The 24455-nt window shown below is 42.9% G+C and overlaps 1 protein-coding gene across 1 annotated transcript in view; it reads right to left on the minus strand.

Moving 5' to 3' along the window:
• Positions 1 to 24455, minus strand: part of SPTLC2 (serine palmitoyltransferase long chain base subunit 2) — a 129146-nt gene that overhangs the window by 97819 nt on the left and 6872 nt on the right. Inside the window, exon 2 of the mRNA XM_054025525.1 lies at positions 8844 to 9038. Within this exon, the coding sequence (XP_053881500.1) occupies positions 8844 to 9038 (195 nt within the window). The remainder of the gene's footprint in view (positions 1 to 8843; positions 9039 to 24455) is intronic.

Consider the following 24455-nt stretch of genomic DNA (forward strand, 5'->3'; position numbering starts at 1 on the left):
AGATGCAGGTCTCCATCCAAGAAAACCAATGGCTTAAAATCCAGAAGCGCAAGAGTTGGTGCCCTTGTAGACCACAGAGAAGGAATGCAGGCACAGTTGCCCTGAACTGTGACAGTGGGAACAAGGATTTCCACGAGCTCAGATTCAGCCATTGCTTCTTCCACCACAGTATTTTAAATCTGACCACATAATGCATAGTGACAATTAAAACTTAACGATAGCCTGGCATTGATCTCTATGCATCTGTGTGCCAAGCCCTTTCTCAACAAACTCATCTTGTCAAGGAGGCTTAGCATAACTTAGTTCTATTCAGCCAGAAAACTTTGTAAGCCTCTAATCATGTGCAATAGCCTCCCAAGTGCACACAGAGTCCTATCCTTCTATGTCGTCACCCCAAAGCTGTAGTCTCATAATTCTTAAATAAGGAGCAGAATGCTGCACTTGCCAACCCCTTTGTAGGATCAGGGCCTTAGATTATAAACTCTTTGGCCCAGTGACACCTCTCTACTGTAAAGCACTACAGCACTTCTAGGGCGCACACACACAGTTTAGGATTTATTTACACATTCAGGAGCCGAGCACACCTGGGATATGATATGCTGTATGCTACATGGACATGTCCATCCACACAAAATGTACTGCATCTATTAAAGCTTTTTGTTCTTTGCCTGAATGATTAAAGCAACAGCTGCTCCCTAAAGGTAAACAGCAAAAGAAAAAAGATGTTTGTGTGATCCTTCTGCTTTTTATATTATTTAAGGAATATCTGAACAGTTTTTTCTAAAAAAGTGTTCTCTCGGTTTGTTTGGGGGTTTTTTTTTGGAACTTTAGGAATGTCAAGTTGTGTTCTCCCTGTTTTTGCTGGAGGTCACCTTGGGAGGACCCAGAAAAGTAAACTGGAAGCTGTCAGACTTTAAATGAAAGGGCAGAGGTGCTGAGTCTTTAACAAAGGGACATTTCTTCCCAACTGTCTGGGGTTGAGTTAAATAGTAACAAAACCAGAATTTAAACGGTCTGAATAAGAATCACTTTCCTCCTCAACTAATTAGCTTTTGCTTGCTTTGTATTTAATGTCATGATTTGAACCGACCAGTCTGCCACATACTCTTCCCTGAAAGACTGTGTAGCTAAGACATGAATCTCTAGTGTACAAAAACCCAAAAGACTTTTCAGAGAACTTCAGGTCTTTATGGGTCATCATAAAGCTGTAAAAGGGCACAAATGTCATTTTCTCTAGGTGCCTTAGGCCTTGGCTACACTAGCAGCTGTACAGCACTGTGAGGTAAACCTGTCTTCGTACAGCTGAGTAGGGAAAAGCGCTGCAGACTGTCCACACTGACAGCTGCCAGCGCAGTGGTGTGGCCACACTTGCAACATTTGCAGCTGTGTTGGGAGCAGTGCATTATGGGCAGCTATCCCAGCATTCATGTGCCTGCAACATGCTTTTCAAGACGGGGGGGTGGGGTGGATTGTGACAGGGAGTGTGGGGGGGAGAGAGAGTGCTTTTTGGAGCATGCCAGCTGTCTATTTTGCAAGTTCCGAACTCCTGGCCTCCTGCTCATTCACTCACTCACTCAGGCCTTGGCTACACTTGAGAATTCACAGCGCTGCAAGTACTCCACCTCTCCGAGGGGAGTAGCTTACAGCACTGCAGTGCTGATTACACTGGCGCTTTACAGCGTTGCACTCACTGCGCTCGGGGGAGGGTGCGTTTTCACACCCCCGAGCGCAGCAAGTTGCAGCGCTGTACAGCGCCAGTGTAGCCAAGGCCTCAAAGCCAGCTGCAAACTGTTTGCTTTTCTCTGTGGTATGAGCTTTGAAACCAGCACTTCTGCATTCCTGCAGCGGGTCACAACAATGGAGAGGATTGGCCACTTGACAAGGTGATCAGTACAGCGCTGCAAGCATTTACACTCACACCCGTGAGTCGTAGCTGTGACGGGTAGGATCACAGAAACCCCCTTGGGAGCTGCCACCCAATGTACCAAGACTACCCCTGTTCCTGTTTTCCCTGCCAGCTCAGGAGTCCAGCACCCTGTCTTGTTGAGCCAGACACTCCCGTCTGGTTCCAACACAGACCCAGGGTCTGAATCACTTGTCCCAAAGCTGCAAGTTTACCTGAAAACAGCTCACAGTAGTGTGCTTGTCTTTAGCACTCAGATGCCCAACTCCCAATGGGGTCTAAACCCAGATAAATCCATTTTGCCCTGCATAAAGCTTATGCAGGGCAAACTCATAGATTGTTTGCCCTCTATAACACTGATAGAGAGATATGTACAGCTGTTTGCTCCCCCAGGTATTAATACATACTCTGAGTGAATTACTAAATAGAAAGTGATTTTATTAAATACAGACAGTAGGATTTAAGTAGTCCCAAGTAGTAACAGACAGAACAAAGTAAGTCATCAAGCAAAATAAAATAAAATGCACAAATCTATGCCTAATCAAACTGAATACAGATAATCTCACCCTCAGAGATGCTTCAGTAAGTTTTTTCCTCAGACTGGACACCTTCCAGGCCTGGGCACAATTCTGGGCACCAGGTTAAAGATGGATTCCAGTTCAGGTGACATGATCACATGTCACTGCAAGACTTCATTACTCATTTGCCAGCACACACACATACAGGAAGACTCACAGGTAAATACAGCCATCTGCAGACAATGGGAGTCATCAAGATTCCAAACCATCCTTAATGGCCCACACTTTACATAATTACAATAGGCCCTCAGATATATTTCATATTTCTAGTTTTAGATACAAGAGTGGTACATTTATACAAATAGCATGATTACACTCAGTAGATTATAAACTTTGTAATGATACCTAACAAGAGACCTTTTGCATGAAGCATATTCCAGTTACATTATATTCACTTATCATATTTTTATAAAACCATATAGACTGCACAACGTCACAGTAGCCACTCCGCTGCAGCTGTTATTCCTCTCGGAGATGTGGAGTACCTGCAGCAGTGTACCCAGGGAGATACAGTGCTGTAAGTGCCCTGCCAGTGTGGACGGGGAGTGAGTTATAGCGCTGGGGGAGGCTTTACAGCGCTGTAACTTGCAAGTGTAGCCAAGGCCTTAGAGCAGAGGTTGGCAACCTTTCAGTGCTGTGCCGAGTCTTCATTTATTCACTCTAATTTAAGGTTTCGCATGCCAGTCATACATTTTAACGTTTTTAGAAGGTCTCTTTCTATAAGTCTATAATATATAACTAAACTATTGTTGTATGTGAAGTAAATAAGGTTTTTAAGATGTTTAAGAAGCTTCAATTAAATTAAAATGCAGAGCCCCCCGGACCAGTGGCCAGGACCCGGGCAGTGTGAGTGCCACTGAAAATAGGCTCGCGTGCGCCTTCAGCACACGTGCCATAGGTTGCCTACCCCTGCCTTAGAGTTTAATGTATGTGAATTGAGGGCCATAAACTCAGGACTTGTTTACACAAGAGATTTTTCCAATTATAAAGACATGCCCTCAGACGTTGTGAAGGGCATAGAAGCAGAAAGACACACAGGAGCATTAAAAATATAGGAGAATTTTATTTTTAGTTTTAGGTTCCATAGGAACTGAAGTTACTTAACTTACCAAATTCCCATAGCAGCTTCATAAGAATATAGCTCCCAGATAAAGTAAAAAACCCAGTCAGAACAAACCCTTGGCCTGGTTTACATGGGAAAAATTATACCAGTACGAAGTAGTGTATGAATTTAAACTTAGTTATACCAGCATAAACTTCCCATGAGGGCATCTCTATTTCAGGATCAGAGTGCCTTTTTCCACATTAGCTTATGTTGCTTTGAAAACAGTTTAAGCTAAGCCAAAAAAGCCACTCTTCTGGAATAAGCGTCTCCACTTGGGGAGGTTGCACTGGTATATCCATAGTAATTTAACTAGACAGAAAAACTGGAAAAATCTCTTGTGTAGACAAGCCCTTTGTCTAGACAAGCCCTTTGTCTAACCTGAACAAGTGAGCCCTGTCAACCTGACTCAAAATGGAGTCTCCCAACTAACAAACATTGCCACTTCCCTCACCTCTAGGAGAGCTATCTCCAGTACAGCTCTCCCAGTGTAAACCTATTAGCTCAGAGGGAAGGACAGACCAACCCTGCAGAGCATACCCTGCAGCTGGTTTCTATCACCACCCTTCCCTTGGAGCTTAAAGGAAATGAATACCAATTACCTGTTTAGCTTTGCACCAACCACCACCATAGGTCTTCCCATTCCCAGGGATACAGTAGTCAGTCACATACAGATCACTTTTAAATGGGAGTAACATTCAATCCTACCTATCAAGTGCAATATGGGTTTTCCAGATTTAACTTACACAGTTACTGGGCAGGTTTGCTGTAAGCTCCAAAGGTATGTGCTTACTGCATGTTAGACATGGACAGGCTTCCTTCAAGCTGATAAAGGCTAACAAAAATTCTCAATAGTTTAAATGCCCTAGAACAAGCTGCTAATTGTCCTCAGAGGATGTGTTTCATAACAGCAGTTACCAGGGAAATGTCAGTTGGATATATTTTAAAGGAAGCTAGAAACAAAATTTTTCTAGGAATCGGTACAAGCACAATCTGTCCCACTTCCTCCTTTTGTGAGCTGTATATAAGCAGCAGTGAGAGGATATCAGGCTTATCTGGAATGTTATTAACTCCCCCTGCAATAAATCTAAGGATACTATAGGCAAGCCAAAGGATACTGTCAAACTAAAAAAACATGTTTGAAAATCCAAATTAATCTAGTCCCTTTCACTTTCTGGTTCTGTGCAGAACCACAAAGCTGAAATGTTAGGTGGCAAAGAGGACATATTTACTTTGGGGATTAAACTGATTTTTTTCCAGGTGAAAAGTTATTTCTATTAATACTAGTTTATTTTTTTCAAAACTATTACATTTTGGACCTAATTCTAGCCCATGCCTCTATAAACTACAATGAACTAGGAAATACCCTATTACACAGCCACTTTGAAGTAAACCCATGATTTCCAGTATAAGTTTGTTCTATCTTCTATTAAATGGCCAACTGTATTAAGCAACTTTTTTTGCTCACCCCTTGGGTGGTTGTTTAAGATAGGGTTTACCGTATAAAGCATGGCAAACATGTATGACTAATAACTACATATAATAAACTCATTGCCCGTTGGTCACCTAGACAGCAGGATCTTCCAAACACTTCCTATCCCCATATGTTGTGCTGTTCATCTCCCAGGTAACTTACAAACATTAACGAAGTATTACTTCAGAAATCTAAATTCAATGCTTTTGTTCAATCTGCCAGTCACTTGTATCTGCATGAGGAGAATAAAAAGATTCTTATTTCCATACTGTTAGAGACATCAAGGCTGGGATAGACTATTTTAGGCCAACTGCCTCTATCAAGCACTGATTTACTTGCATTATGATACAAGTTTCAAATTATAAAATAAGAGTCACTTCCTCTCTACACAAGGAAGTCCGTTCTTTGCCACTGGGGTCAACTGGGCAACTAGTCAGGACCCTGAAAGATTAAATATTTGAAACTTCTTAAAGGGACACTGCTTCAAAATGACAGGTTTCAGAGTAGCAGCCGTGTTAGTCTGTATCTGCAAAAAGAATAGGAGTACTTGTGGCACCTTAGAGACTAACAAATTTATTAGAGCATAAGCTTTCGTGGACAACAGCCCACTTCTTCGGATGCATATAGAGTGGAATATATATTCTGGAGATATATATACACACATACAGAGAGCATGAACAGGTGGGAGTTGTCTTACCAACTCTGAGAGGCCAATTAAGTAAGAGGAAAAAAACTTTTGAAGTGACAATCAAGATAGCCCAGTACAGACAGTTTGATAAGAAGTGTGAGAATACTTACAAGGGGAGATAGATTCAATGTTTGTAATGGCTCAGCCATTACAAACAATGCTTCAAAATGGTGTTCAATAACTTTAAAAAACTACCTTAACCCACAAAGTGAAACTGGTTTCTACATCAGGTTCATTACAGCTTGCTCTCCCAAACTTCTAGGCAGATTGAGGGAGCCTGATGCACAGTCTAGTACTTGCAGCTCACAACTTGTTCCAGAAGTCACGTGCACTCGACTAAATTCACCTTATAGTAGGAGCAGCTACTCCAATCTAGACATGAATGTGAGGAAGTGCACCAGGTCGGCATTTCATCATCACTGCTAACATTTTTTTAAAGGGAGTTTCCTGTTTTTAGTGTATTGCACCACATCCCCTGATCCTCCCCTCATAACCAACCACAAATTGATTCCTCTTTTAAATTAAAAAAAGCCTTATCTGCAACTCATGACCCAACACAAGATCCATATCCACCATGTTGAGGAATGGCTCCCAAGGCCATCCTCCACATACATGCTCCCAAAGGGTTTCAAGTCACCAGTTATCTCCCAAAACAAATGCATTTCAGGGAAACATTAAGAATTTAGGCTGAAGGACTACTCAGGACAGAAATTCTAAATATACATTACGTCTGAAGTAAGGGAATCCTAATTCAGTATCTCTTTAGCTAATAGATATTCAGGATAATCCCCCTGTATTGTGCACTAGCATTCACTGAGTAACCAACCTCAATGCTGTAACCCCAATCCTTCCAACCTCAGCTCCTACCTACAGATTGGGTATCCCCTTTATTTAGTCATGCATGACACTGCATTCCACATTCTGCAGGACAGCAACCATATGTGACGTTATTGATATAATCTGGGACCATATAGATCATTGTTGCAACCAAGGTCCTGTGGTGGCACCCAAATCTGGTATAAAGGGGGTCAAATTGGGTGTCTAGGACAAGGTTATGGTTTACTGGTTATGATTATGCTGTCTATATGTGTGTATCAGTTTTGTAGTTGAAGTTATGAATATTGGCTCTATACTGTCTGTATGGCAAACTTATGCTATGCTTCTGGGTGACATCCCAGACAAGCTGAGATTAGCTCTGCATAGCCTGCTTGATGGCCCATTAAGGACCATCAGCTATACAATGGACCCATTGAGAGAAGGCAGATACGCCTTGTAACTCAGCAAAGTATGCAGGGACTGGCCCATGTGACTCCAGACTCCATCTTGCTGTAATTTTCCACAGTAAGAACAAAGGTGTTCTTACACCTGGAAAAGACTATATAAGGCTGATGCCTCATCTCCATCTGGTCTTCAATCCTGCTTCATACCTCTGGAGGAACTTTGCTACAAGCTGAAGCTTTGAACAAAGGACTGAGGACCCATCCCAGCGGGGGATGTATTCCAGAGACTTGATTTGAACCTGCAGTTTATTCCATCGCTGCTGCAAGCCTGAACCAAGAACTTTGCCATTACTGTATGTAATTGATTCCATTTAACCAATCCTAACTCTCATCTCTACCTTTTTCCTTTTACGAATAAACCTTTAGATTTTAGATTCTAAAGGATTGGCAACAGCGTGATTTGTGGATAAGATCTGATTTGTATATTGACCTGGGTCTGGGGCTTGGTCCTTTGGGATCGGGAGAACCTTTTTCTTTTACTGGGGTATTGGTATTCATAACCATTTGTCCCCATAACGAGTGGCACTGGTGGTAATACTGGGAAACTGGGGTGTCTAAGGAGATTGCTTGTGAGACTTGCGGTTAGCCAGGGGGTGAGACCGAAGTCCTCCTAGTCTGGCTGGTTTGGTTTGCCTTAGAGGTGGAAAAAACCCCAGCCTTGGGCTGTAACTGCCCTGTTTGAGCAATTTGTCCTGAGTTGGCACTCTCAGTTGGGTTCCACCAGAACCGCATTGTCACACCATATTTCATGTGCATTGTCAGGTGGTGCATTTTGTGATTGGGGATAGTAACTTAATAAAGTACATTTAAACGGGGGAGTGGGGGGGAATGAAAAGAGAGAGAAGAGGACACAGACATTTTATTCATCCTTCCTGGCAGGAAGCATACTGAGTTTATGTAATGTTACTCCCCAGAAAAGCATCTTAAACTCCACTGTTGCACAAAACAAAGGAGCTTGTAGCAGCCCCCATTTTAACAGAGATGAGACACAGGGAGACTATAGAACCTAGCATGCAATGAAGCACGTTGATGAGAACATCCAGCGAAGAATACAGAGTGTGATTCATGACCAATAAATCTATACTGAAGGTTAGAGCAGCTATGGGCCACATTTGCCCATGCACTTTAGCTACCCTACTCTAATCCTCACTTGAAGAAAATAAATCACACTGAACACTAACTCAAAAGCAATATTTGACCCCCTAAATCTAGAGCCTTTTCTTGGAAAAAAATTATTTCCTCAGTAATTTGACAGTTCTATGCTTTCTCCCTGTATTGCTTTTTGTTTACTACAGACACAAATACAGGGCCAGATCCTCAGTGGCATAAATCAGTGCAGCTTCACTGAAGTCAATGAAGCTATGCCAGTTTACACTAGCTGAGGGTATATCTTATAATCTTATTTGGGCAGCAAAAAAGTGTTCAATGATCCCAACATTTATTTCCACATTTCAGAGGTCATGTTTTGGGACAGAAAAGGAAAGTGAGGATATTCAAGCTCTATCTTCAATCTCAGAGGAACTGGATATTTCTGTTAACATGGTTGACAACGAAACAATTACCAGTGTGGACATTAAAATGGTCATCAGTGAGCCTCAGAGTTAACACTTCATTGAGATTATGAGGTAATTAATTAGCACCTCGGTGCTATTGTTTCAAACTGTCTGCAGATTACTCCAACCAGCTGTGCAAAGGCTCATATTTGGCAGGTTCTTTTTGCACCCATTTGGACTAGAAATAGAAACATTTTAAATTGGTACTGCTGGCTGACATGCCACTGCGCACCAGCTCAATCCCACCCGCCTGTCCAGCAACTACCTTCTGTTCCTCTCTCTCTGATGCATGGTTACACTTCTCGATCTTCCACTGTCGCAGAAAGTCTCGCAGATATCCAAAAAGGGTGAGGACACCGTAACCCACGTACGTCAGCACAGCAACCAGCATTGGTGTTTCCTCAAAAGCTTCATTAAAGGGTCTTTTATATAATCCTCCATTGTGGGCAATGTGATGAATCTAGAATAGAAGGTTAAAACTGGAATTAGAAGTTACTAGAATGGGGGGAGAAAAATCTGTTTTCAGAGAGTGCTGCTAAGTTACAGATGTCCAGTGGTACTGGGGCAAGATTTTTACTCAGTTCAAAGAACCAAGCATTTTCAGCCTGGCTCAAGCATTACTGACAACCAACCACTCTTGATAAACGGCACTATCCCCAACTATTAGCCTCAGCTTCATCTTCTCTCTTGCTTCCAGCATGTCCAAGGTTATTGCTGCCAAGTTTTGTGCAACTCAGTGTGACATTTTATACAATTTATGTAAATTAGCAAATAAATATTTGCATATAACCATCAATGTCATCTCAGATGTGTTGATTTAGTCCCAGTTGAAAGAGTGACTGCCAGATTGAAAACCCTGGTGAATGACATCTATCTATAATATAGGGCAGCACCAGGGCAAGCTTCCCACACACACTGCCCTGCCAGCATAGTTCAGCCTTGATGAAGGTGAAGGAGAACGACGACTTCTGCTGGTGAAAGAGATAATGTTAGTTAAGTCCTTACGACTCAAACAGTTCTTTGACAAGTCTGTCCACTAGTACAAATAATGGTGGTGAACTTGTGATGTCGGAGCTGGAACCAAGACCCAAACTCATCCCAATGTAGGAATCAGCCAATATCCATTTTAGGTGGGAACAGCTTTCTGTCCCTGCTGAAGGGGACTGGGTTCAAACTGGTGACCTATAGGTAAAACGCTCTGTAGCTCACTTGCAATACTTTAAGACACCTGTCCATCAATAAGTGCTACTTAGGAGGTCTTTCGCACATAAAAACCTGTGTTAGACATCACACATTAGGAAATTTCAGCACTGATGTTACCCATGCTATCTTAATTTGGCCCCTTTCTGGGTATACGGTCTTTAATTACAAACTATTTTTCCCCACATGGCCACGAGCAAAGTTTAAACCCTGGACTTTAGATGGAAAACTATTTTTTTTCCTCCATATTAGCATGTTTGAACGTTGTAAGACTAGAAAGAGACTGATTAAAAATATCCCATACACATTTTAACAAGCATATGATGAATGCATGTAAATAAATACAATTTAGAATTGCCCTTAGAAAGGAAGTTTGTAGTCTAAGTTTAGATACAAAGCATTCATGGAAAACAAATGGGCCTCTGCATCTGTACAACCAACCTCCAAATAAAAATGTGTGCGTCTTCAGCTCTAAGCCAACTGCACACAAGCAGCATATTCCTTTTGAGAGTCTAAGAGAGAAAGGCTGGCATGTGGTCAAGAGGCCTAATTTGCCATACTGAAATCAATGAGAATGTTGCCACTGACTTTAGAGTGCGTAGGACTGGGACCTGATCTGTTGAAACCATAGGCACTATACACAATGCAATGAAAACCACGTTTTTGTAATCAGGATATACTCATCTGGTCCCATTATACATGGCTGTGCGGTGTCCATTCAGGAAAACTGTGTGCCACCCAAGTTTGTGTCCACTCCCTCCACTTCATCTAGTCATGTCTGTGTCAGTGCATTCAGGGGAAAGTGTGACCTACTAACACTGCCCAGAGGAGCACCACTATTCTGGGAAGTCCTACTGCTCAGAGAGCTGGGAGGAGGGGTGACCAGCCAACTTGATTACAAAACCATGGTTGGAGTCCCATCAATAAGCAAAAATAACAGCATTACAAGCTGTTTACAGGAAGGCAACTACATGCTGGCCTACACTGTGAGCAAGTGTGGAACATTAGCAACTATGATAATAACCTCATGGTGTACAGACAAGCCACATTTAGAGCTAATACTTTCACTAGCTAGTTACAAACAACTGGAAGTTAGGTCCTGCTTACACCACAAATACAGGGATCCTAATTACAACTTTGTTGTTCCCTAACCTGGTTCCAAACACAACTCCAGTTTGTAGGACAGCTGGGAGCAGTCTGGTCCTTTACAAAACATGATTAAAGCCCTAGTCCATACCACAAACTCACCAGACTCCCTGACGTGGTTGCATTTGTAATGTAGGTTGGGTCTTGCATACATGTAGCCTGAAGTTCTCACAATATTGCTGAACACAATATTAGTGTTTTAAAGAACAGTTTCTCTTTCAAATAATGTCAGGTTTTACTTGTGAATTTATAATGCTTAAAAAAAAAAAATCAGTCAGCTATTAGCAGGACTAAGACCTCAGAGATCTACATAGGCAGAAAGTTAATTCCTCCTAACTTTAGATGCTCAAATCCTTCCTGCCCTCAATTATACCCCAGACCCTGCCCCATCTGCAATTATTTTCAGTTACTCCATAAGACTGTAGGGATCTTGTATGGTCTGTATGAGAGATTCTTATCCAAAAAGAAATGGTCTCTGCTCTTATCAACATCCCCACTCCAGCCCCCATTCATTCAAGACACCAACCTAACAGGCCCCTTAGCAGCCTCCAGCTAACCTCTGGGCTTCAATGCAGCTCCTTGCAATTCTTGGTATTTAGTGGCTTCATGGAAAACTCCCCTTCACTGCAGTGTTCATTAAGTTAACAAAAATGCAATCCATGAAACCAACATTAACAATAACTTTACTGTTGGTTACATTCCTCCCCACTTTCCTCCCTCTGAGTTTGTACGCAGTCTCTGGGAAGGGTCAACTGTCTTTACAGGACCACATTTTGGCACTAAATTACCACATGTAGTTAAAATTAACACATTTTTCCAGACACATTTGTTTAGTGACAATGTGCTCAATGCTGTACAGTAACAAACAAAGGCTGTCTTGCCCTGAAGAGCTTTCAGTCTAGAAGAGAGACAGAAGAGGGGCTGCACAGGGAAATCTAGAAGTTGGGATAACTTAGGGCATGGCTACACTTGCTGATGTAGAGCACTTTGAGTTAAACCAGCCTTCACAGAGAGCAGTAGGGAAAGCGCTGCAATCTGTCCACACTGATAGCTTCAAGCACACTGGTGTGGCCACATTTGCAGCGGCATTGGGAGTGATGCATTATGGGCAGCTATCCCAGCATGCAAGTGAGGGGTGGGGTAGAGTGTGACGGGAATGTGTTATGTGTATGTGGGGGGAGAGAGAGTAGGTTTTTGGGGGGCTGAGAACATGTCAGCATGCGGTCTTGTAAGTTCAGACAGCAGCAGACCTCCCCCCCCCCGCGCGCCTCTCTCTCTCTCTCTCAGCATTCCACAGTAACGGCTTGCATGCCGGCTGTCAGAAACAGAGCTTTAGAAGGGCATCTCCGCATTCCTACAGGAGTTCAAAACAATGACAAGAGTGGCCACTTAAGGGGATTATGGGACATTTCCGGAGGCCGATCAGAGCGCAGTAACGCAACACGTCGTTCACACTGATGCCCAGGCGTTGTAGCCAAGGCGCAGCAAACGTTATTCCTCTCGCCGAGGTGGAGTACCAGCAGCGCTGTAGCCACGGAGTCAGAGCACTCTACATGCCTTGCCAGTGTGAACGGGTAGTGAGCTAGTGTGCCCGAGGCTCCTTTATTGCACTATAACTCTCAAGTGTAGCCAAGTTCTTAGAATAGGGGTTCTGAAACTGGGGCTGGGACCCCACAAGGGGTCGCGAGCTGTCAGCCTCCAGCCCAAACCCCACTTTGCCTCCAGCATTTATAATGATGTTAAATATATTAAAAATTGATTTTAATTTATAAGGGGGGGTCACACTCAGAGGCTTGCTATGTGAAAGGGGTCACCAGTACAAAAGTTTGAGAACCACTGACTTAACAGTTTTTTTTTTAATTATAACATCACTTCTTGAGGGCATTGTGAAAGAAATAGGATATATAAGGATTTGAATAAGATGCTAATACTCAGCTTGGATAGGAAGGTCTTTCCTTGCACTTGACAACATGGAAGATGGGCAGGAGCTTAATCTGGGAAAGAAATGGTAGGATTTGGGTACAGCCAACATGCAAAGGAAGGGCAGGGAGAAGTCAAACAATCCCAGACTGACTGGGATGTCAGTGGTGTCAACAGCTATGGAGAAGTGAAGAGAAGAGGCTTTAGTTTAGGAAGCAACAAGCTGTGATTGAACCATGTAAAACTCGAGGTGTCAGTGAGACATATAGGAGGAAGCATCCGAAACAGGCGGAAACTGGACCAAAGGGAACAGGACAGAAATAGAGAAGAACATTTGAGAGGTGTCAGCAGAGAAATGACTGTTGAATTTGTACGAGGATAAGCCCTGCCAAGGATGAAGTATAGAAGGAGATGAGGAAGGAACCAAGAACTGAATCATGTGGAACCACCAAAGAAAGCGAGAGGCGCTGAAGAAGCAGTTTGAAGTAGGTGACAACGCCACTAAATGCAAGGAGGTTGGACAGGATGTTGAGGAGGGAGTGATCCGCAGTATCAAAAGCAGAGAGACTGTAGATCATGAGAGTGGAATACGGACCGGGCCAGGATGACTTTCAGGACCTTAGCAATAGCAGATTCAGTAGACTAGAGAACCTAGAAGCCAGACTGGATTGGATCCAGGATGGAACTGAGGAGAATCACCCGAACCACCAGTTTTAAGCTCTTTGAGCAAGAGGTGTGGAAGAAGAGGGGAACAGACGATGGCTGGTGACAAAACAAGCAAGTTTTTGGAAAGGTTTAAATGGTGTGCGGAAAACTACTGCATGCTTGTATTTGGAGAGGAAGAGGCCAAATGACAAGAGGTGGACAATGGAGGTCAGTAGCCAGGAGTATTTGGAGCCAAGATGTCACACAAAGGTGTTGAAAGAGGAGCGTATCAGGAGATTTAAATAAAGGTTTTTGAGGACACGAAAGATGTAGAACAATTCAGCATTGAACCTAATCTTGTAGTAGGGCTGGGCTTTCCCCTCCACTGCCCTCAAAGCAAGGCACAATAAAGTGCTGCAGTTATACTAACTACTGCTGCCCAAGACACACCACATAATCACTTTTAGCATTAAAGAGATGGTTTCACCCTTTCTGCTGGCAGGAATAGGAATAGGCTGAAAACGGCAGATTCAATTTAAATGCCCCCACCCACAGGATCATTTCTGCTGAAACAGTCTCTTTCCTTCATTCTTATTAAAATGTATTAGCTTCTCACTACCACACATACTGCAAAGATCTCACTAAGAGCCTGGCAATTTTCTTTTTAGCTGCATTATATGAAGGGTTTTCTGCATTCAAAATATTTGTATAGACAGAAGAGTTCCTGACATGCAGAACTCAGAGGAGTGCATTGGGGAGGGGGCACTCCAGGTCTACAAGACAATCACTTGCTAAAAAGCCAGTCAAGTGAGCCAGTCCCAAGAGGAATTGCAATATTAAATGGCAATTCTCACTGAACAGCACCCCAAAGCCAATACCTCCTGCAGTATTTTGTGTTTACTTCATCAGTCAACTCCATCCCTAGCTTCTGGACCTATCTATTCAGCGAGACTTCAAATACGAAAGCATTTAATGCAAAAAAAAAAAAAAAAAACCCAGTACGTTTGCCACCAAAATGTTCTCTCCTCATTTGCACAAACCCGAACTGAACCATGTCCAGGCCTGCCTACACAGAGTTGTACTGATATAACTGAAGGTGTTATTTTTATACCAATTCAGTTATATCTGTACCACTTTGTGGACACATCTGTTTAAATCTAGCATGTAGTCTTAGCTGGTTTCTGTAAACTTTAATGTGCATACTAAACACTTTTTTCAGCAATCATAGAATATCAAGGTTGGAAGGGACCTCAGGAGGTCATCTGCTCAAAGCAGGACCTATCCCCAGAAAGATTTTTGCCCCAGATTCCTAAGTGGCCCTTTCAAGGATTGAACTCACAACCCTGGGTTTAGCAGGCATATGCTCAAACCACTGAGCTATCCCTCTGCCACAATAAAACTGTACTGTAGGCTGCTCTAATAAATTTGTTAGTCTCTAAGGTGCCACAAGTACTCCTGTTCTTTTTGCGGATACAGACTAACACGGCTGCTACTCTGAAACCAATTTAAGTATGCCTTTTTAAAAAAAAAAACACATGTTAATTAGATTGCCAGAAAACTTTGCCAAGACACTTGTCTTCAAATAAGCAATTCCCCCCTCAAAGAGAGCTGGTCTTTTTTGCAAGGAAGTCACACACTAAGCAATAATGATCTCAATGAGACCTTTTGAAAGACAGCTTATCAATTAAAATAGTATGTTCAAAGGACAGTGTAGCCTACAATACGTCAAACCAACCTTCTCCGACTTGTCTTAGTTTGAGTACGTTTTTTGCTTCAATATCAAGATGTCACAATCTGACAAGAGCTAGAAAGGAATTGTTCTAATAATCCATGTGCCATGTACACATCAGACTATAATGCACGTGCTACAAACTTCAGACACCCTGACAAAGATACTCTGAAAGGGCCAGACCCTAAAGTCCTTATCTGGGCAAAAGTCCATTGAAGTCAATGGGATTTCTAGCTATGTAAGGAATGAGCTAATCCCAACGCCCTCTTTATGCATTGAGGTTTTTTTTTTTTTTTTTTAATTTCCAGCTGTATTTGCATTTTGTACCTCTATACAAATTTGAAAAAAAAAAAAAAAAAACTAATTGTGTCTTCAAAGCCTTCTTTATAGACCAATGGGCTGTGAAAAGGCTGTTTTTAATAATCGATTTGTTCTTAATTGCTACCTCTTAGGTTTTTATCCCAAATAAGTCTAAGTCTGCTTTACACAGCTGCTGTGGTTAACTTGGTACCCTGAAAAAGATTTCCACTGCCAGCTTTACTGTTAAATTTTCATGAAGATGTGGCTCCCAAAGAAGCATTTCTCAGCAAACTCCTTTTAGGAGATGTCTCTGCAGAAACAAAATCAGCATATTCATTGCTGTCTGAAACAGCAATTAAGTGAAAGCTTTCCTGAAAAAACAAACACCCGCCCCACAGAACACCACATAGCAGCAAGACCTGCAGGCAAATTTTTAAAATGCTGACACCCTGACTTTCAGAAATACTGCCCTGCCCCATTTCAACAGCTACATATATTAGAGCTGTCAAGCAATTCAAAAAATTAAATGTGATTAATTGAGCAATTAAAAAAATCACGATTAATTGCACTGTTAATGAAATACCATTTTTTTAAATATTTTTGGATGTTTTCTACATTTTCAAATATATTGATTTCAATTACACCACAGAATACAAAGTGTACAGTGCTCATTTTATATTTATTTGATTACAAGTATTTGCATTGTAAAAAACAAATACACCGCTACCACGATATAACGCGACCCGATATAACACAAATTCGGATACAACGTGGTAAAGCAGCGCTCCGGGGCGGGGGGAGGGGGGGGGGAGCGGAGGGCGAGGCTGCACACTCCGATGGATCAAAGCAAGTTCAATATAACGCGATTTCACCTATAACGCGGTAAGATTTTTTGGCTCCCGAGCACAGCGTTATATCGAGGTAGAGGTGTAGTATTTTTCAATTCACCTAATACAAGTACTGTAGTGCCATCTCTATCATGAAAGTTGAACTTACAAATGTAGAATTATGTATTAAATAACTCCATTCAAAAATTAAATAACGTAAAATTTTAGGGCCCGCAAGCCCACTCAGTCCTATTTCTTGTTCAGGCAATCACTCAAACAAGTTTATTTACATTTGCAGAAGATAACGCTGCCTGCTTCTTGTTTACAATGTCACCTGAAAATGAGAACAGGCATTCTCATAGCACAGTTGTAGCTAGCATTGAAAGATATTTACGCACCAGATGTGCTAAAGATTCATATGTCCCTTCATGCTTCAACCATCCTTCCAGGACACGTGTCCATGCTGATGACAGGTTCTGCTCTATAACAATCCAAAGCAGTGCAGACTGACGCATGCTAATTTTCATTATCTGAGGCAGATGCCACCAGCAGAGGGTTGATTTTCTCTTTTGGTGGTTCGGGTTCAGTAGTTTCCGCATCCGATATCTGATATCAAGTTTTTTTAAGACTTCTGAAAGCATGCCTCACACCTTGTCCCTTTCAGATTTTGGAAGGCACTTCAGATTCTTAAAGCTTGGGTCGAGTAATGTAGCTATCTTTAGAAATCTCAAATTCGTACCTTCTTTGTGTTTTGTCACATCTGCAGTGAAAGTGTTCTTAAAATGAAGAACATGTGCTGGGTCATCATCCGAGACTGCTATAACATGAAATATATGGTAGAATGCAAGTAAAACAGAGCTGGGGGCATACAATTCTCCCACAAGGAGTTCAGTCAAATTTAATTAACACTTTTTTTTTTTTTTTTTTTAAATGAGCATCATCAGCATGGAAACATGTCCTCTGGAATGTGGTCAAAGTATGAAGGAGAATATGAATGTTCAGCGTACCTGGCATGTAAATACTTTTCAATACCGGCTACAAAAGTGCCATGCCAATGCCTGTTCTCACTTTCTGGTGACATTGTAAATAAGAGAGCAATATTATCGCTCATAAATGTAAACAAACTTGTCTGTGTTAGCGATTGGCTGAACAAGAAGTAGGACTAAGTGGACTTCTAGGCTCTGAAGTTTTACATTGTTTTCTTTGAAAGTGCAGTTATGCAACAACAACAACATCTACATTTGTAAATTGCACTTTCACGACAGATTGCACTACAGTACTTGTATGAGGTGAACTGAAAAATACTATTTCTTTTGTTTATCATTTTACAGTGCATATATTAGTAATAAAAAACAATAGACTTTGATTTCAATTACAACATATATGAAAATGTAGAAAAACATCCAAAATATTTAATACATTTCAATTAGTAGTCTATTGTTTAACAGTGTGATTAAAACTGTGATTAATCGCAATTAATTTTGTTTAGTTAATCGCATGAGTTAACTGCCCATATTAATAGATATATATAAAAAAAGATTTAACAGGTCAAACTCCTTAGAGACAAAAGCAAGCTCCATGGTTCATGTACAGCTTTCCTCACAACTATGTATTCTCTTGCTAAGGGAATAAATGATGAGTTCTGCTTTGCTAGGGATATAGGTAATAAAAACTGTCTGGAGATTGCTGCCGTGGAATCTCTGAAGTCCCTCCTGTCAACCTCAGCAGGACGCTATAGACAGATCGCCAACATTTGAGAAGTGACTAAAGATCTTAGGTGCCCGACTTGGGACACTTCTGAAAAGTCAGGCAGCTCAGGTTGGTTACCTAAATCATTAGTCATCTCTGAAAATCTTGGTCCATGTGTACTATTAAAATATAATTACTCTTTAAAGCTAAAAAAAACTTTTGGCAACACTTGATTCAACTGTTTTTAGCATTAGTATTGGCATTGTTATATTGGCAGTATTAGCATTGTTTTAGTGCAAACAAAAGAATACAACAATAGTGTCAAACATGCTTAGTGGTGGAACAGGCTGTAACAAAGTGGGAATTTTCTTAATGTTTTGCATGAATACTGTGCGTGCCTCAGTTTCCCCAGTATTGCACAAGTATCTAGGTGGTGGGACATGGGTGTGTGATCATTGCTGAGACCCCTAGTGGACAGGTGTGAGTGCCTCTAGCTGCCTGCGGCCAGACACTCTGTATCATGGCAACTGATGGCTGGGGCCCTTTGCAAAAGCCAGCAGGCTGCAACTGAGTTGAAGAAAAAGAGGGAGACGCAGGCCAGGTGTCCTTTTTGCCCAGGAAAGAGACCAAGGACAGAGGAGGGAAACTGGATGTGACAAAGGGTGGGCCCCTGGAAGCTAGTCAGTCTCCTGGTTTGGGACTTGGGAGGGGGAGAGCCTAGGGCTCTGGATTCTCCCCAAGATGGACTTTGCTGAATGTTCCTGCTTCCTGTGCTAATAAGAACTGTTCTATGCTATGTTCCAGACAACTAATAAATCCTTCTGCTTTATAAGGTTGGCTGAGAGTCACTGATGACTGCAAAGAAGGGGGTGCTATCCCCTCTCTTGCCAGAAATGCTATCTTTAATTACCTGAAGTTATCTGAACCCTTTTTATATCGTACTCTTTCCTATAACCACTGCTTAGTACTATTCAAAGGGACGAGCATGCCCTAAGAATTAGTAACACCACTTCTTGCAGAATCTTGTACTTTCCTTGGAGGCCCCAAATCCATATTCTGACCAGGCCCAGCTTTGCTTAGCTTATAAAATCACTCCTTAATAGATTATCAAAAACATGGCAACAGGGGCAGGTCTAAAGTGAAAGGCTGTATGCACGCACTTTGAGCTGCAGCATTACTGAAAATATTTGTTCATAAGAATAATCTCACTTCAGTGAAGAAACTATCAGATTCCAACAAATTACCATGAAAGACTGAGTAAAGGCATCTTGGCCTATTAAGATGTACTATCATTGCCACCCCATTTTTCTCATATTTTGAACAGTAGGATGACTGTTTGAATAGGTTCCCAGAGCAGCACTAGACTCTTTCTTTACCATTTAGAGAAAAGCAGAGTGACAATGAACAAGTTGCAAAGGCAAAATATGCTCCAGTTTAGGCCGTTTTGCCATTGGAAAGGCAATTTCCCATGCTGACTCTAGACCTGGGAACATCCCCGTTGATCCCCTATGTCGTACAACTACCCTCCCTCTCGCCTAACACTTCCTCCAAAACCCACTTTTAACAATCCCTCCAACAGCAACCCATGCTCACACCAGATATCAGAAAAAAGAGTAGCAGTGTGATGAACATTTCACAGCGACTCCTCCACTTTCCCTTGGTGGTGATCATCTGTCCACCTGTTGTGCCATATGCATTCTTCAGAATAAACTCCTTTAGTTCTGAAAAATGCAGGCCTTTATTTTCTCTAACACTATGATGCTATACTCAGGTACTAAATAGAGTAATCTGCAATAAGCATGAATGAGATCAGATCCTCCATACACACTCTCTTTGCTCTATTACAAATCAGAAATATTCAATTTTTTAATTCATTCATTTTTCTTCCACCCATCAGAATTCCTTAACTGCAATACGGTCCTTCAACTCATTTTCAGAAACACACCTCTCCTGAGATCTACACACACAGAGACACAACTAGGGATCTATGAGGAGATTTAACTGTTACCAGGGACACACAAACCTAAACACAGAACTTGGCAGAGATGCAAAGGTAGGGTTACCATCCGTCCGGGTTTCCCCGGACATGTCCGGCTTTTGAGTCTTTAAATAGCCGTCTGGGGGGAATTTGTAAAAAGCTAAAAATGTCCGGGATTTCCCCCTGGATGGCTATTTAAAGACCCAAAAGCGGCTGACAGGGCAGCCGCACCGGATTGAGCCGCTCACTTGCGGCCTCTCTGGCAACAAAAGCCCCTCCCCTGCAGCTTCTGCATGCCGGCAGCACTGTGCGGGGCATAGGCACCGACTTTTTTAGCCGGCGCCGGTGGGTGCTCGCACCCCCCCTGCTCCGCCGCTTCCCCACCCCATTCCAACCCCTTCCCCAAATCCCAGGCCCCGCCTCCTCCCCCGGGCACGCCGCTTTTCCCGTCTACCCCCCTCCCTCCCAGACTTTTGTGCAGCAAGCCTGGGAGGCGGAGGGAGAAGCAGAGCGCTCAGGTGAGCTGGGGCAGGGAGGACTGTCTGCAGCAGTTAACCGGGGGCGGGGGGGCGCAGGGGAACCGCTCCCCGCCCCAGCTCACTTCCGCTCCGCCTCTGCCTGCTGCCTTGAGCGCGCAGCCGCACCGCTCCACTTCTCGCCCCCTCCGTCCCAGGCTTGCCGTGCGAACAGCTGATTCGAGGCAAGCCTGTGAGGGGAGCGGAGAAGCGGGGCAACTGCGCGCTCAGGGGAGTAGGCACAGGCAGAGCCGGAGCAGAGGTGAGCTGGGGTGGGGTAGGGTGGGATGGGGTGGGGCAGGGAGCGCAGTGAGTCAAGGAACAGGGAGCAGGGGGGTTGAATGGGGCAGGGGTTCGGGGGGGGGGACACACCTGTCAGGGGGCGGGGGTGTGGAGAGGGATTGGTGCAGTCAAGGGACAGGGAGGGTTAGATGGATTGGGGGTTCGGGGGGGCAGTCAGGGGGCAGGAAGTGGGAGGGAGTGGCTAGGGGGCGGGGCTACCCCCTCCCGGTGTGTCCTCTTTTTTGAAAGTTCAAATATGGTAGCCCTAGCAAAGGATGAGAGGAACTGTTATTCAGATAGTGTTAGATATGAATAAAAAGGCTTTTCTACCTTCCAAGACCCTATTTAAAAAGATTGTTACTTCTCTAGCAACTCCTTATGCCCTCATTAATCCTCAAGGCAGTATGAGGTCGACTCCCTGCCCAGCCATTGTGAGCAGTGATGGCATCCATTGTTGCGAGGGGATACAAAATGGGGAGTTCAGTCCTTGAGGGGAAGAACTGATTTTTGAGTAGTTTGTTCTAAGATGAACACTTCCACCTCCCACCTTTAACTCACCCTGGAGTAACACCAAAAAGAGTCTGTGTGGCATTTCTTTAAACTGTCTGTCCCTCCCACTTGGCAGGAAATTGAGAGAATAATTTGAGCTCATCTGTCTGGCCTCAAGGGTCGCCCCCTCACTATACTCTAAGGAAAACCTTCACCATAAGAATTAACCAATCACACATATAGATATAATTCCCTGGGCTCCCCCCCTCCTGCAAGTAGGGACCTGCATCTTTATTCAATGATGCCATAAAGAGTGCTGAAGGGAGTCCCTGTCTACAACAGCATACAGGCTTGAGACAAGCTCTTTCACAAGATTCTACAGGAACCATGCCTGCTTTTCAAGCATTCGTCAAGTTTTCAGTGATTGCAAAACTTCTGCCAGCCCTTCAGCACTCTGTGGGTTTCTCTGGGCTTTGCCAGTGTGAATACGCTGAGATTAGCTAGGTCCCTCTCCTGCACTCCTTGATTTCTCTAGACATGCTGCTATTGATTACACTCTTGCAAAAGGGAAGCAGGGTAAGTTTACATTTTTCAACCTTCATCTGCTTTTTGCTCTTACCATGTTAAGTAGCCCAGAAGGAAGTGAATTAAAAGTGTGATGAAGTGCATCATCAGTACAGTAGAACCCCATTTATCTGAGTCTCCATTATCCATCTTAACTGAACCAAGTGCTGCCCCCGGGGGCTGACAGCCTGAGCCCCGCCCATTCTCCTGACTACCCAAATTTTTTGATTATCCCCCAATCCTAATCAGATCAGATAAACAGGGTTCCACTGTGCTTAGAACTCCCAAGGGGCTTTTCATCCGTAGATTTCAAAGTGCTATTCGGGGATGAGTAAGCATTACCACTCCCACTTTATAGACAGTGAATCCAAAGCTCAGAGAGGTGAAGGCCAACACTTGCAAATATGAGTACCCAAACCTAAACACCTTAATCCACATTCAGAGACTTTAAAGTTACTTGATTTCCAGAGCTAATAAGCACCCACAGCTGCAACTGAAGTCAATGCAAGCTGTAGGTTCTCAGCACCTCAGAAAATCAGCCCCTTTATTGAGGTGCCTAAATGAGGATGTTCTGTTTCAAGCATTCAAGTTTTAAGTTAGTTACTTGCCCAAAATCAGGAGAGAAGATGGGAACAGAAGGCAAGTTTCCCAATTCCAAAGCCCGTGTGACTCACTGTATTAAGACAGCTGTCTAGAAACTTTGCCAATACTAGGTTTGGCTTTTGATTTCTGTCACATTGCACTCCCAGTCAGTATCCACCAGTGACGCTAATGATCCAAACCAGAGGACCAAATTCTCTGATGAATCCTGGTCACTGCCACCTGAGGCACGTTGTGCATATGCTAAGAGAAGCCCTGCAAAATCAGTCTCCTTTCCCTTCTACAAGTAGCCATGCCCAACACAGCCAAACACCCTGGGGACTCACAAAACAAGCCCAGGATTTACAACACACAATTTGATTGCAGGAAGATAATGTCTTGAGAATTCAATAAGTTATTAAATAAGGTCAATTAAGGGCAGTATTTATCTTAGATTTCATGCTGCACCTATCATTATGCTATGCACACTGCACAGAGTTACACAGCATAAAATCCCAGAGCAAAAAGCTTCTTCCCTCTTTGCCTTGAAAGAACAGAAAGAGTGTGATTGCGTAAGACCTTTCCTTTCCTTAACAGCAATGATGCGCTCACTGAGGGAAGCTTTATTGAATAGGGAGTTGTGGAGAGCAGCACACCATCATGCTTGGTCTCAATCTGATCTTCATGGAAAGGAGTTTTACTGTTAGGGTGCCACTCTGAAAACTGTCTGGAATGCCATTTTTAGTTTCTGATAGACATAACCTGGGCCTATCAAGTTGCATCATTCCTGTGGAGTATAGCCATCTTGAAAGATTGAAGGTAAAGAGGTCTCTGACCTAGCTAGTTCCCAGTCCATTAAGTGCCTTGTATTTTAGGACTAAGATTTTGAATTCTGTTTTAATGCAAATGGGCTTTTCAAAGAACAGCTATAACACACTTGCACTGTGAATTGTTAATGAAGCAAGATGCCAAATGCTGCATCAGCCTCAAAGTCCTTTTAGGAGGAGTTGTGTACAACTCCAGCCATAGCAAATTACAACAGGATAACCAGAAGGGGATGAAAGGATGAATCATACAAAACGCTACAATTTCCGGACCACAAAACGAAAGCTTTTTCTTGAAAATAAAAATAAAATTCACTGCCGTTTCACTTCTCTTTTTAAAAAAAATTTTAGTAGCAAAAGCACAACATAGTATTGTTGAGAGGAGTTCCTGTCTGCATCCTGTAAAACTTGCCCATACTGGTATTGCCCTGGCCTCTTCTTTTGTCATTCAGTGTTGCACGCATTCTAAAACAATATGCATTTCCTCACCTTTTGGGAGCGAAGCCAGACTTTGAGGCACCTGCTCCCCTACTTGGTGTAAACTTTGCTTGTGCCAATCAGAAATGAACACAAACAGGTTTTGGGACCCGTCCCCAAGACACTTCTATGATGTCATAGTTGGTACTTTATGGGCCTGCGTGCAGGCAGGGAGAGGAGAAAGAAAAACGAATCCTGTGTATCCTGTGTACACCCGTAACCGAGCCTGATCACCTCGAAGCCTCTCTCTCAGCTCACGTGTTTCAAACAGTTTCTACGTTTGCCGGTCGTTATGCGTTGGTTTGTATTTGTAAGTATCAGTTATTACTAAATGCTGCATCTTTGTTTATAAATATTGTTAGTAGATATTTTAGTGATTGTGTGTTTTAAGTTTATTAACTCTATTAGCTAATCAAACGCTGCTCCCTTACCCCTTGTAATTATCCCCAATAAAACTTTACATTGATTAATGTGTGTGTGTGTGTACGTGTGTACAGTTTGCATCGTGACCCATACTCTCTTTGCATCCCTTACCAATATAGTCTATTGCCACGTGCAGCCTGGTAAATAACAGGCCTGCATTTTCTTTCACCCCTGCGTACCCGTGGCAATCCACAAGTATGAGGTTTAAATTTCAAGCTGCATCACCAACTCAATTAAAAGCCTAGGAAAAAAGTAATGGTTCGAGATTCAGCTAAAGCCCACTGGTTTCA

The sequence above is a fragment of the Malaclemys terrapin genome, chromosome 4 (assembly GCF_027887155.1).
Source record: "Malaclemys terrapin pileata isolate rMalTer1 chromosome 4, rMalTer1.hap1, whole genome shotgun sequence".
Taxonomy (NCBI): Eukaryota; Metazoa; Chordata; order Testudines; family Emydidae; genus Malaclemys; species Malaclemys terrapin.